Raw genomic sequence first — 14,066 nt, forward strand, 5'->3', positions numbered from 1 at the left:
TGGATATAACAAAGGGACCAGGCTCGATATTTTAACTGTTTTATGTGTGGGCCACCTTGGCTTTGATTCAAGAAGTACAAATCTTTCTTTGGAGCGCTGTGCTAAATGATTATAGAAACGTGACGGAGCAAATCCACTAAAACACATGGGCGTTGAGCCAAAGTAACAAAACATGTCTGAAAACGCCTGCATGTCGTCATTCTTCACCAGAAAACTAACTGAGGTGTCAGGAGTTAATCATGTTCACAAGTTCTCTTTGCAGTGATTAAACTGTGCAGGACAAAAGGATATCAGTCAGGTTTTAGCCCAATTATTGATTAGACTATCATGAATGTCAAAGATGAGATTTGTTGCTTACGATATTGATTTTCCTTTTGATAAGTGCAGATAAATCTTTATACTGCTCTTTTTTTATTATCGCAGATGTCAATACATTGTCTTTAAAACAACAGCCATACAGTGTCTTCAAAGGGAGAGGTGAACAATTAGATAACGTCACCATCTTTGTAAAAAGTAACTTTAATGGTTTCACATGACAAATGTAGAGAGACAAATGTATAAATGACAATAATTGTGTTGCGCTCAACCCGACCAGTCAGAATCCAGACTGGTGAATGCTAAATGTTTCGGTGCTACCAGGAGCTAAAGTCTCCGAGGTTGGTCTTGCCCTTGGACTTTTTAGGCACCGCTCCGCTGGTGGACGGCCCGCTTTCATCTACAGCAGCCGGTCGTTTTCTGAGGGAGAAGAATATCACAATCAGCTGTTTTTATCGAGCATTTGCGTGTCTCTTGTTTACGTTGGCCAACGGGCAAACACACTACAACAACCTAAAACACTTACATTAGAAAAAAAGTCAACATTTCTATTTCAAAAACATGCAAATGAAGAAACTTCACACAGCTGGAACAAGCGCGGATCAGAGCATTTGTTGACATTTGGGGATTATAAAGTTGGCCAACTGCGACTGTTGGCAGAGTTAGTCTGTTTGATAATTGTTAGGGTTTTTTCTGTATTTTTGAAATGACTAGATTAGCTGCGTTAGCTAGCTAGCTTATATTAATACTTGAATTATTAATAATAATTACTGCAAAAAGATCAGAAGGTATCATGCGATCACATTGTTAAAATAAGCCAATTAAATGTACATATTAGTTCATTTACCATTGACAGTGATTGTTTGCCAACTTTCTAATCCCCGAACGTCAACAAGCGCTCCGGTCCAGCTGTGTGCGTCACTTTTTAGTGTCCTCAGTTCTGTTGTGTTTATAGGTTCTTACAGCGTTTTATATTTGCAACTTTTTTTTTTTATGCTGCGCTTTTAGTCAACGCTGCACATGTGGTGTCAAGTTGGTGAAGATGTTTCTTCACATGCGTGCGTTTTGGCACATTTGTGTTTCTATATTTGCATCATTTTTTGAAAGTGCAATGCATTTCTCCTGATGTAATTATTTTGGGCCATTAGAGCGCGTTTGCCCCTGTCGGCCACCGTACTATTCCTTTTAACTTTTCTTTCTTACCTTTCAGAATTATTCTGGAAATACATTCATACATACAATATATACAACTCCATACAAAACATAACTCTGTACATACATACATATCTTTTACATTTGCATTTTCCTGGGGATGAATGAGGCTCTATTATCTTAAATGAATAAATGAAAAACATCTCACTGCTGACAAAGCCCTGAAAAGCCCCATAATGAGTGCTGAAACACCCCATATGCCATGTTTAACTGTCTGGGGAGAATAGACGGGCTGTCATTTGGGAGCATTATACTGACATACTCTGTGTTAATGTGAATACGTGAATACGATGTGATGACAGGAGAAGGATAAGAAGAAGAAGATCTGAAGATAAAACACCAGAAAAGAGTGAAAAATATGAGCATAATTATCTCTAATGCCTTCTTTGGCATTTCAGGTTCAGTTAATGTACCCTCGCTCTGCATAACGACAGTCATTTCAATATTACCACTCACGCTACACGGTTAGACATTATGTAAAGATACTTATATGAAACATGTGCATATCAAACCTTTATTTAACCAGACGGTCCCATTGAGATCATAGATCTCTTTTTCAAGGGAGACCTGCAAAGCATATGTTATTTTATACTCTTCCTTCCTTGAAATGCAGCTATAGGGATTTCAAAGTGAGAACATAATGATTCTATCTCTTCATCATAAGTGCACTGCCCAAAACAGCTGTTGCAGCCCTATTATTACTGTTTCAGGTGTATATCAGTATGTAGTGTCTCTACTGGGACGTGTCTCCATGCTTTAATGTTCCAAAAGCTCTTTATTTCTCTCCTACTGCCTGTGCTGCAGCACCTCTTTTCACCCTCTGTCTGAAACCAGAGCCCAGTCTGATCTGATTGGTTAGCTGGCCGGCTCTGTTGTGATTGGTCAACCGCTTAGATTTGTCCTGCCTATTAGTCTAACCTACAATGTGTTGGAGCCCTAGCTAAAAGAAGAAGCGTTACATTAATGCCACTATGTTACGGAAGTATGATGCTAATGTTGTTAAATCACAAAAACACAGACAGTAAACCTTAAACATCCCCATTGGGGGAAATGTATACTATTCTACTTAATTGGAAATTGTTCACATTCTGTTTCTAATGGCTCTGTGTCACTATGTAATCATAATGTTTTAAGTTTTATCATCCAATTATTCTTCTAAAAGCAGGAGCAGAGTACAGTTTGGTGAATAGTAAATCAGTGTGCATGTGTGTCCTTACGTGGTGGCAGGGTTGATGTATTTCCCCACACCCGCTTTGAAGGTCTTCGGCGCCTCTTCCCCCTTGGCTTTCTTCCGGGCGATGCTGGTCTGCTCCCTCTCGTCCTCCTGCTTCTGCAGCTCCTGCGCTCGCTCTGCTGCGATCTGAAATCATATTTAAAATCAAATAAATCTGCTCACAGGACTTTATGCTCATCAACGGTTACTTCCACTTTGGCACTTGCACTGTGCATCATTGTTACGAATGTAAAAGCGGTTACATGTGGTTAACGGTTACCACCGCTTGGATCTAAACTCTGACAATGTCTTGCAAGATGCGGCAGAGGCAAACAGTTCAATATTACCAATGATTTCTTTTTATGTTGTTCCACTCAACAACAATTCACAAAAACCCTTCTTCCCATGTCTTAGCATGCTCAAGTTTTTTTCAAAATGTTTGATTTATTTAAGACAATTTAATAACAATGAAGCCCTTATTTTTAGATGAATTCAATGCCTTTTAAGTCAATTTAAAAATGTGTCAACCAGCAGAGATGATTGGGGACAAAGGCTTCTCTTTAGTATCTCCTGCTTTATTGCACCATTTTGGGCAATGTTTGAAAAAATAATCAATCAAGGTTTGAGGTCCTATTGGACATAACTTATTGGCTGCAGATCATTTCCTGGATGAAATGATGAATGAATGGATTAAATGTAAGGTTGTTGGACCTTCTCTGTGCAGATAGAAGTACTTGCAGAGTTCGACACGATTGCACACCATTTCAATTCAAATCTGCTACAATAAAAATGTTTCACTATCCAAATCCTTAACGCTCTGCACTGCAAGTACTCACAAAGGATGTTAAGCATGCAGGAAAGTCAGCATTGTTTATATATGCAAACAGAGAGATAATCACCTGAGCGTCAGCCTCTTCGTACGGGTCCACAAACACAGTGGCAGTTATGATCTTGATCTCCGACTGTAAAACAAACAAACACAAATGTGTAACCAAAAAGGACACGGCTCGACGTGAAATCCGGACTTATGCTGGACATTATTACATTATTAAAATATCTAAAATGTTAGTCAATTTTACTTAATAATACCAATATCTAAATTATGAAGTCCCTTGATAACAGCAGAAAAACATGACTGACGATATTATACATTTGTAGCTGTATTTGTTTTGTTTTTAAAGCATATTTTTAAATTAACAATAGAATAGTATAATAAATCCTCATTGGCATTTCTAACTCATCTCTAACTAGCACCTTGTTTTTGAAACAATCCATATAAGGGTCAAAATACTGTCATGGTACTGTGCTGAAAAACATTTGGAGATTTCGTTTTACATTTGAATATACTATCATTTTAATTGTATTCTTGATTTTAATTATCTAAGCCAATCTGGACCTTGAAGGTCACCGATTCCTACCTTTGGTTTGTCTGATTTGGGATCACTCTCCACATTCTCCATGGCTGTAAGCGCCTCAAATCCACCAACAATCCTGCGAGGAAAGTGAAAAACAAACATACTTCATGACCTAATTACTGCACAACAATATAAGAGCAAGAGAGACCGGAGCTAGCCACAAAGGTCCCAGATCATTTGGATATTTTACAAGAAAATATCAAATGAAGGCAGCCTATCCCTCTCAAGAAAATCTAAAAATGTAACCATTAGAGACCTGATTGAATCTTCCCTGTAGATATCTCATATCCTCTGTAAAGACTGATGTTCATCATCACATGAGGGCTGTGCATGGTTGGTTTCAAAGAGTATAACGAAACTAAGTTCAGATTCCTGTGACACATTCCATCCGGCTGAAATGCCCTTGAGCTTGACACGAAATCACTCTGATTTACATGGCGGCTGAACTTCAGTCGACTGCTGCTGACCTTGTAGTGGAAGAGGCTGCAGGAATTCACTTTTATTTCATGTTCAGACCTGCAACAGTACTGTGTCCAACTCCATGCAAGACACTGCATCAAAGAAGAAACCTCACTGTAGATTTGAGTGTTTTGAGAAACACTACGACTCAGTTGGAGTTCTTTATGTCCACCAGATTAATGCAAGTCAAATATTGTCTCTCTTTTAGCTCCGTTTTTGGTCTCCACCAACTACTGAGAGATGTATTCATCTTTTAAGCTGCTAAAAAGAGTTGTGTATCGATAAAGTACCTGGCAGGCATAATCCAGGAGTAACCATTGCGCCTGGATCTTTGCAGAAAATAAGATCTATGGCAAACAAAAGTTTGTGATAATTCTATGTTTCGTTCAGCAGGATCATCTTTACAAACAGACACCACTTTTACGATTTTTGAAGCTTAAATGCATTTATCAGAAGTAAATAGCTATTGTCAGTTGTAAACAAACTACACCAAGGTCGCATGACTTTAACGTCACCACCAATATCAGGATACATGTATTTATTATCCTTGCAAGAATGGAAGTAGTCATCACATACAGGGCTGCGTGGGACAACTAGTTCCCAGAACAGTGTCCTTGACTTGCTTATATACAAGAGAGGGAGTTACACAGTCACAAGATGCAGAATACCGGTTCAAAGCAGTATTCAATGTTTAGTTCAGATTAGCTAAGGCCTGCGTAAGCAATAAACATGACTGTCATATGCCTATCTCCATAGAGGCTGAATCATCATCTTCATCGTTGTCACATAGCTATCATATGCCTAAAACAGTCCTGATGCTCTTCTAGGTAATCATACATCCGGTTACGTACACAGCTACAGTTGGGCCTTTGTTATCATGTGCTACTCTGATACTAGAAGAGAACATTCAGTATGTTCCCAACAGATGTCAGAAGTGGGGTATTTATGATGTAGAATAAAAAGTGAACCAGCTTAAACAAAGACCATTAGAGCTATAGTGCAGGTTTATTCGGGCATTAAACCAAAAACCCATTAAAAACCAATTGTCTGTGAGAAGAGGAAACCATTAGTGTTAACTCACATCAGGTTTTAGGACCGATTCCTGCAGCTCTCTATAATCGACTATGTTCCCCCGATGGTCTCTAACTAAGTCTGTCTGCAGGTTGGCGTTTGGCAGGTAATGCATAGTAAGAGAGTTCACTCTGAAAACAGCTGCTTGCTGTGGGGTGAGTAAACCAAAGCAATACAATTACAGCCAGACAGCTAAACAATGAGCTCAAACGATAAAGCTCTGTAAAGCCAAGAGGCGCTGCAGATTCAGGTGATAATTCTCTGTAGGGTCCTCCCTACGAGCAATTCCTTTATTTGGTCTTTTGGCTCTGTGCTGCAACATTGAAGTGATGAGAAATCAACAAAGCACCTAAAACTTAAAAAGTTAAATAAAATATTTCCATTGGTCAATCAAAAAAACAGGTGTACTTCCCTCTCACCCTTTTTCTTTTTTTTGATAATGGGAATTTCCTACAGCCGCTGGGATTTTTGTGCAGACCTGAATATAATCCTCAGACAGTGAACACAAGTCTCTGTTATCAGCACCACTGGCCTCTTAAACACAGCTGAGAAAATCACCTCTGAAGATAGAGAGTGTGTCAAATGCTGAGGGCCAGGAGGTGTATCAGTGAGCAACTCCCATGCCGCAGAGCACTTTAAAGCAGTTGCTCTCGCCTTGCTCCTTTAAATGCAAAATCTTTGTCCAGCTGCTCCTTCGGGGGCTCTTGTTACAATGTGTCGAGTGAGAAGACACACAAACCTCAGGATGTGTAAGGAGAATTGGATAGATAGTGTTGGAGGCAGGGCCGTTCATTCCTTTGAAAGTCGCTCAGTGGCGCATGAAGACAAAATGACCTTTTAGGGGTCTTCCAGCAATTAGGACCATGGAGCATGCACTTTTGCGTTTCCTTAAGCCCCGCCTCAAATGTGCTGCCCCACCGCAGCGTCACGGCCGATCTCTGCTCAGTCAAGTTAATAGAGCAGGAAAATAACTATAGATTCATCTTTTATCAAATTTGATACACTTTTAGGAACAAATTATTATATAAGCAATTTTCCAATGTTAGCCCTGGGTATTTGATTTCGCTCAAAAAGAAGAATATCTGCTGATTTACAGAGTTTTCTTTAATCTTTAGTTTTCTTTCTTTCGTTAGTACTGTCATTTGGCCAGTCAAATGAATGGATTGACAACTTTTATGACATTTAGGATTTAAATAAGCGATTTGTGTTATCACTGGGTATTTGATTTCGTTCAAAAAGAAGAAAATCTGCTGATTTACAGAGTTTTCTTCCCAATGTTAATTAATGGAAAAAAGTTTTGGGCCCGATGATGACATGGTCGCGCGTTGCCACTACACGGCCTCGCTCGGCCCCGCTCGGTATGGCTGGGCCTCGTTAGGACTGGCTCACTTAATGGCGCATTTCCATTACAGTTTAGGAACTGGGGCAGTATCTATAGTAACGCAGTGTAGGCGGAGCCGTGACGTCATCTTCAATGAGAACCCCAGAAAAACAACACAGCCGTTAGCGGTTAGCACTCAGAGCTCACAGCTCCTCATATATGTTCAGAAACTAGACAAAAGTTAAACAAGTACAAACCACAGACTGTCTGTGTCATGACGAATACAGTCGCTGCTTTATTTATGTCTGTATAGGCCGTTGTTGTGAGTGTGGACGGTCGGAGCATATACTGCGTTAGCTTAGCCAATCTCCATTTAGAAAACACGCATTTTAAAAGGTTTTTCGCCTGCCGTCTGTCTGCAGACTTGACAAAGCATTAATTCATGGTTTTTACTAACCGGTATCAGTATGTTGTTACTTCGGCATCATTTTGAAACGTGTATTACAATTAAATCACGGTCAAATATGTCCATCTTGTTGTAGTTGTAGCCCCCTTGCCAGCGACGTTCTCTCTAGTTTAGCATACTCAGCCCGACTCAGCCTCGTTGTCTCTGGCCCTAGAACCACGATTTTATGAGGCCAGAAAAACTGTGAATTAGGACCCGCCGGCCGGTACTAGGCCAAGTGGAAACGCAACCAAAGACGGGCCGCTGACGTCACAGCCCTCTTAAACCGTGCTCCGCGCTGTAGTGGAAACGCGCCATTATTACACGGTAGTTGTAGTAATGCCATTTGGCCACTACCAGAATGTACTTTAACAGCCGGCTTACTACCTAGAACAGTACAGCCAATAGTTAGCAGGGGGTGCTTCATAGGCCACATCGCATCCAAGCGTTAGCATAAACGAAGGAGCTCTGAACACTGGATGAGGTGCAATATAACACAAAACTATTAGGGTCCCAGTAAATCTGCTTTTAACGAACAGGTTTTCAACACCTCACATCTCAAACATCTTTTCCCCTATACTTTAACACCTACATGATGGAATATTTTCTAATGTCATCCAAGACATTTTAGCCGTTTCCAGATTAGCATATGTTCTTTGACTATATATCTAGTGAGGACAAAAGCAGCAACATTCATTCAGTAAGAAATCCATCCCTGTGCTTGAGCAGTGCCGTCACTTTAGATAAGGAGAAGAAAGAGAATTTCGGGTCAAGGAAAGGTTAAATTGTGTAGGAGGAGGATTGACTGGCATATTACTAGGAGATGTCGGTCTCAACACTGAAATCTATCTATCCATCTATCTATCTAATAGATAGTTAAACCTAGGCCACGAGTATTTTAGGCTGTCTCTCACACACACCATATTTCCTGTCATCTCTCTACTGTCAATTCTCTAATAAAATAATTATTAAAAAGACAGGCAGAATACAATAGGGACCATATAGTAATCATTGACAGTCAAAGGATAGAACATATTAAAAAATGTAGCAGTAGTGAGGTCTTTAAACAATAGGAAGTTTTATCTTGCAATTATTTCACACGCCAACAAAGCATCGCATACCAGCTCCACTCTATCAGTTCATTCCTTCCACCAAAAAAATCCCCCTCGACATACACATCACGTCACTGTGTGACAGTGATGGGCCAAATTAGTTTAGAGCATTTCACTAAAAGGAAACTGAAAAAATAGGGAATGATGTTGAGTCCATCATTTCCTGCAGACAAGTTTTTCAAATGTTTGCTTTGTTTCTTTGTCACACTCCCAGTTTTAAAGGCCTTTAATGCCTAAAGAAAGCCCCCTGGTCCTGAGAGAGCTTTCAAGCTTAAAGAACCTCAATTAGACTACCTGGCTGTGTTCAAACCTGAACAACATCACCAAAAAAGACGGAAAGAGTCTGCTCGATTTGCATTTCAAAAGAAACGTTCCTCTGTGAAAGAGTCCACATTATGTCTAGATCGGGTAAAGTGGACGGTCTCTGCAGATTTAATGGGAACGACAAAGAATACCGTCTGGAAAGGAGAGGAAGCTGGACGCGGGGGCTAGAGCAGAAGCTTTTTAAAGTGTGTTGACCATGTGAAGAATGAGGCAGCAGAAAGCCGTCAGAATGTTTTTAGACAACTGACAGGGCTCTCTCTAAAAAGGACAGTCATGTGAGATAAAAGCCAGCACAGCAGCTAGAGAGAGCCAGCGGTTAAAAATGAGCATCTTCTAAATATTTCACTGCCCTTGGCCGGGAGTCACACAATCTAACCAATTGATGGACTTCCAAAGCAACCAAAGAATTACATGAGAAGGTTATAAACAACAGTCGGACAGTAAGGAAAAGACTAAGAGCAAAAAAGAGGGATAATGAAGAACAGATAAAAAGCTAAAGTGAACATGGGGTGTTTACCCAATCAATGTTTCTCACAGGATATTAAAGGGGCCCTATTCTGCTCCTTTTCAGGTTTCATATATTTGTATTTTGTGCATCTTTCTTTTTCCAAGACTGTCTGTGCTGCAGCACCTCTTTTCACCCTCTGTCTGAAACCAGAGCCCAGTCTGCTCGGATTGGTTGGCTGGCTGGCTCTGTTGTGATTGGCCTCTTAAGGCCCGGACACACCGTCGATAGATGTCTGGCCGTCGATGAGCGTCCTGTCGCCCTACTCAGATTGGTGTGTCCTGCACCGTTGTGTCTTTCGTCACCTTCCGCCGGCTGTCGGCTAAAGGCCGTCGGCAAAAGAAATCACTCTGGCTGTTCAGCTACCGAATCAGTGCATGAGAAGCGAAACGGAAGTGAGGGACCCAAACAAACGGCAAAAAAAGGCAAATCTGAGATTTAATTTAACTCCAGCTCTCGACACAGGTTCGGGAAAGCCCCATGAGCTTCTCGCTGTAGAGTGACAATGGAACGCACACGCTATTTGTTGTTTGTTTATATCACGCAGTCTGTTCTTCTTCTCTCGGTGTATCACGCAGTCTGTCTTCCGGTTGTTGCCTCTTTTGAATGACGAATACACACTACCGCCGCCTGCTGGTAAGGAGAGGTATTGCCACTCACGCATGCGCAGTTCGTACGTGCTACTTGGCCGTCGGCTGAAGTCTTTGCGGTGTGTTCCAGTGCGACTGTTGGCCAAGACGCAGGAGACGTGAGGAGACACAACAGTCGTGTTCCGTCGTACGTGTTCTTTGGTGTCAGTTTGGTGTCAGTTTGGTGTGTCAGGGCCTTTAGCCTATCATGTCCAATGTGTTGGAGCGCTAGCCAATAAAAGCGTGAGTGTTACATAGTGATGTCACTATGAGCAGGAAGTAAACAAAGGATTACAACAGAGGCATTTCAGGCAGGGGGGGGGGGAGGTTCATGTGTGGAAGAGAAACCCCCATGGAGGGAACTTTGAGATTCAAGCATTTACAGACCATTGCACTAAAACATATATAAAGCAGTACAGGAAAGGGAAAACCCCAAAAGTGTAATAGGGCCTCTTTAAGGGACTATGGTGGGCGTACCTAAAACAAACATGTATATTTTGAAGTTAAATGCATCAATCTTGCACAGTAAAAAAAATAACATAGGTTTACCTTCCAAAGATTGTGTGCTTCCTGTCGAGGTAGGCGCACGACCGGAACGTAATGAAGCTGAGAGAAAAACAAGATACAGAAAATTAATAGGTTAACCGTGTAGTAAACTAACAAATATAAAAAGAGAGCTTTGCCTTACAAATAATAATAAGCAGTATATAATCTTAGAGTAAATTGTAAATTAAACGTTCTAATGTTGTTATTATCCCATATGAGGACTTTCATTTACAAGTGTTTATAATTGCGCTGTATTAAACATTGTTTACCTTATCCTATTAAGATATTTGACATTACAATTATTATTTAGTCATTATGGTTTATTCCAGAATCACTTGTTGACTACACCATCAATAAAGTTTACCAAAGACACAATTACGAGCTCAAATCTCAAATGAAAACTTCAGATTTAAATAGTGCATCGTTTTTAAGTTCATAATCAGAACTAAATTACGTTTACAGTGTTTAGAACACTTTTCCTATATGTAAGAAAGGTCATTGTTTAAATTGACTTTTTTTGAATGAGAATGTTAAAAACAGGACTCTTAAGTACTAATTAAGAAAATACCAAAATACACAAGATGATTGTCTGTCAACAGAAGAAAATGTTTTCTGCAAGCATTGATTTATTTCTTCTTTCATTCGCCTGTGGGGCCAAAGAACAAAAAGTAAGTAACAGACAGCAAAGAACAAAACATAACTCCCTGCTGACTGACTTTCTATAAAACAAAGAGTTCAAAGTTTAAGCTTTTAAAAAAGAGCAGTTCTTACAACTGAGATTTGTTGGTGTTTGGACCAGAGTTTGCCATGCTGAGAACCCCTCGGCCAGTGTGAGACAGGTTGGGCCGAAACTCATCCTTGAAAGGTTTCCCCCAGAAGGATTCCCCTCCTGGGAAGGGAGAAGGTGGGTGAGGGAGGAAGAGGAGAAGAAAAAGAGAGAGATCGACAACACAAGTTCTTATTGCTCTTAGGTCTGAGAAACTAAAAGCACCTTGTTCAAGGGGTCTTTTTATGCTCCTTTTCAGGTTCATAATTGTATTTTGTGCCTCTACTGTGACATGTTTACATGCTTTAATGTTCAAAAAGCTCCAGTCGGCTGTGATTGGTCAGCTGTTATTGTTGGTCGACCGCTTAGAAAGGTCCCTTCCCTTAGCCTATCACGTACCATGTTTTGGAGCACTAGCCAATTGAGTGTTACATAGTGTTAGAGTGGTACATAGTGATGTCACTATGTTACAAAGGAGTCCAATGGATTTGTGGGAGAGAAACTCCCTCTGGAGGGAACTTTGGGATTTTAGCCTTTGCAGATCATTTACAGCCCAACAACCTACTGTATATAATGGCGCATTTCCACTACACGGCCTCGCTCGGCCTCGCTCGGTATGGCTGGGCCTCGTTAGGACTGGCTCACTTTATGGCGCATTTCCATTACAGTTTAGGAACTGGGGTAGTATCTATAGTAACGCAGTGTAGGCGGAGCCGTGACGTCATCTTCAATGAGAACCCCAGAAAAACAACACAGCCGTTAGCTGTTAGCACTCAGAGCTCACAGCTCCTCATATATGTTCAGAAACTAGACAAAAGTTAAACAAGTACAAACCACAGACTGCCTGTGTCATGGTGAATACAGTCGCTGCTTTATTTATGTCTGTATAGGCCGTTGTTGTGAGTGTGGACGGTCGGAACATATACTGCGTTAGCTTAGCCAATCTCCATTTAGAACACACGCATTTTAAAAGGTTTTTCGCCTGCCGTCTGTCTGCAGACTTGACAAAGCATTAATTCATGGTTTTTACTAACCGGTATCAGTATGTTGTTACTTCGGCATCATTTTGAAACGTGTATTACAATTAAATCACGGTCAAATATGTCCATCTTGTTGTAGTTGTAGCCCCCTTGCCAGCGATGCTCTCTCTAGTTTAGCATACTCAGCCCGACTCAGCCTCGTTGTCTCTGGCCCTAGACCCACGATTTTATGAGGCCAGAAAAACTGTGAATTAGGACCCGCCGGCCGGTACTAGGCCAAGTGGAAACGCAACTAAAAACGGGCCGCTGACGTCACAGCCCTCTTAAACCGTGCTCCGCGCTGTAGTGGAAACGCGCCATTACACACTACAGGAAAGGGAAAACCCCAAAAAGCTAAATAAGGGCCCCTTTATGCATTTACACCTTGGCTTTCAGGCAAGAGGGTTGCCACTTCATTGTGACATGATTAAACCCATTTTACATAGTTTGCATAGAAAGGAAACAAATTGCAGGCTGTACCAAGAGTACATATTCAAAATAGAGAAACAGATATAAGGCACCATGTATTTTCAGGAGACCTCTTTGCCCTTAAACATGGAGCCATGTTGTTCGCCTTCAGCTGTGAATCATTAATTGAGATTGACTTCATCATTAAGAGTCATCACGATGAGAATACAGGAATACACACTGCATGAGCTTATTGGCTCCCGACAGGGTGAGAGGATTTGTCGCCTTGAGGTGTGTTTCACTGTGCTGCCAGCTGGTGTACAGGCATGGAACAGTGTGTGCATACAGTATATATAACTACCGTATGTGCTGTATGTACACACTGAGTATTGGTGCATTGTAGGAGCATACTACCAACAATCAACCCGGCTTGTGCAGCCGTCAACTTCCACTGGTGACACTTTTGCATAATTTATCAACTGGCTGATATCTTAGAGCAACACTGGATCATAAATGAAGGGAGAGCCAGAGAGGAAAATTAATTCTCACCAAAGAGTTAAGCACTAAATCAAACTGCATTTATTTTAATGTTCTTTAAAAGACTCATTGAATGCCATCAGCACAATATCCTCCACCGACTGAGATGCATCTGCGATAATGAACGCATTATTCGGGCATTTCAAAAAAGTGCCAGCGTATGCTTCTCGTTTCATATTTTAAATGCTCTTGTGGAATTTCATTCACAAGTCAATGTTTAAAACATTTTTCTTTGAAGAATCTTTTTCTGAAGGATTTTAGATAAATGAGGCTCTACGGAAGTTTAAAGGAAGTGTTAACGCTACAGTGAGCAGTCAGCCGCATGTGTGAGGGATCCGCTCTAAAAACAGGGGGCAGTTTTCTTAGGATTTAATTGACACATAAATCAAAATAAATTCAAGTCTCGGACGTTCAATATCTTATTTTTCTATCTCTATCCCCTGCATCAAAACACTTATTGTACCTGCATTTTCCCAATAATGCAAATTCTAAAAACGCCCGGAATGCACAGCCTTTTTAGTTTTGATTCATCAGCATAAAATAACTACAACTGCATTATGTTGTGCAACCCCGTAAAGCAGAATGACAATAAATGATTTTTCTGTATCACCAAAAAGCAGAATACCAAAGAAAATATGAAATTGTCACCCATGCAGACAGTTTTATCCCACAGGCAATAAGACTGCTAAACACCTGGGCTCTGTTAAGTGCCTCCATAACATAATGCAATTATCTGTCAGCATCTTACAATTTACAATAAACAGTATTT

At 40.7% G+C, this 14,066-nt stretch overlaps 1 protein-coding gene across 1 annotated transcript in view; it reads right to left on the bottom strand.

Moving 5' to 3' along the window:
• Positions 1-499: 499 nt before the first annotated feature.
• ppil2 (peptidylprolyl isomerase (cyclophilin)-like 2) overlaps positions 500-14,066 on the bottom strand; it is a 30,747-nt gene continuing 17,180 nt past the window's right edge. Inside the window, exons 15-20 of the mRNA XM_034118328.1 lie at positions 11,339-11,456; positions 10,571-10,627; positions 4,159-4,231; positions 3,640-3,702; positions 2,745-2,887; positions 500-735 (exon numbers count right to left, since the gene is read on the bottom strand). Coding sequence (XP_033974219.1) covers positions 633-735; positions 2,745-2,887; positions 3,640-3,702; positions 4,159-4,231; positions 10,571-10,627; positions 11,339-11,456 — 557 coding nt within the window. The 3' untranslated portion in view covers positions 500-632. The remainder of the gene's footprint in view (positions 736-2,744; positions 2,888-3,639; positions 3,703-4,158; positions 4,232-10,570; positions 10,628-11,338; positions 11,457-14,066) is intronic.

This window comes from Trematomus bernacchii, unplaced genomic scaffold (assembly GCF_902827165.1).
Source record: "Trematomus bernacchii unplaced genomic scaffold, fTreBer1.1, whole genome shotgun sequence".
Lineage (NCBI taxonomy): Eukaryota > Metazoa > Chordata > Actinopteri > Perciformes > Nototheniidae > Trematomus > Trematomus bernacchii.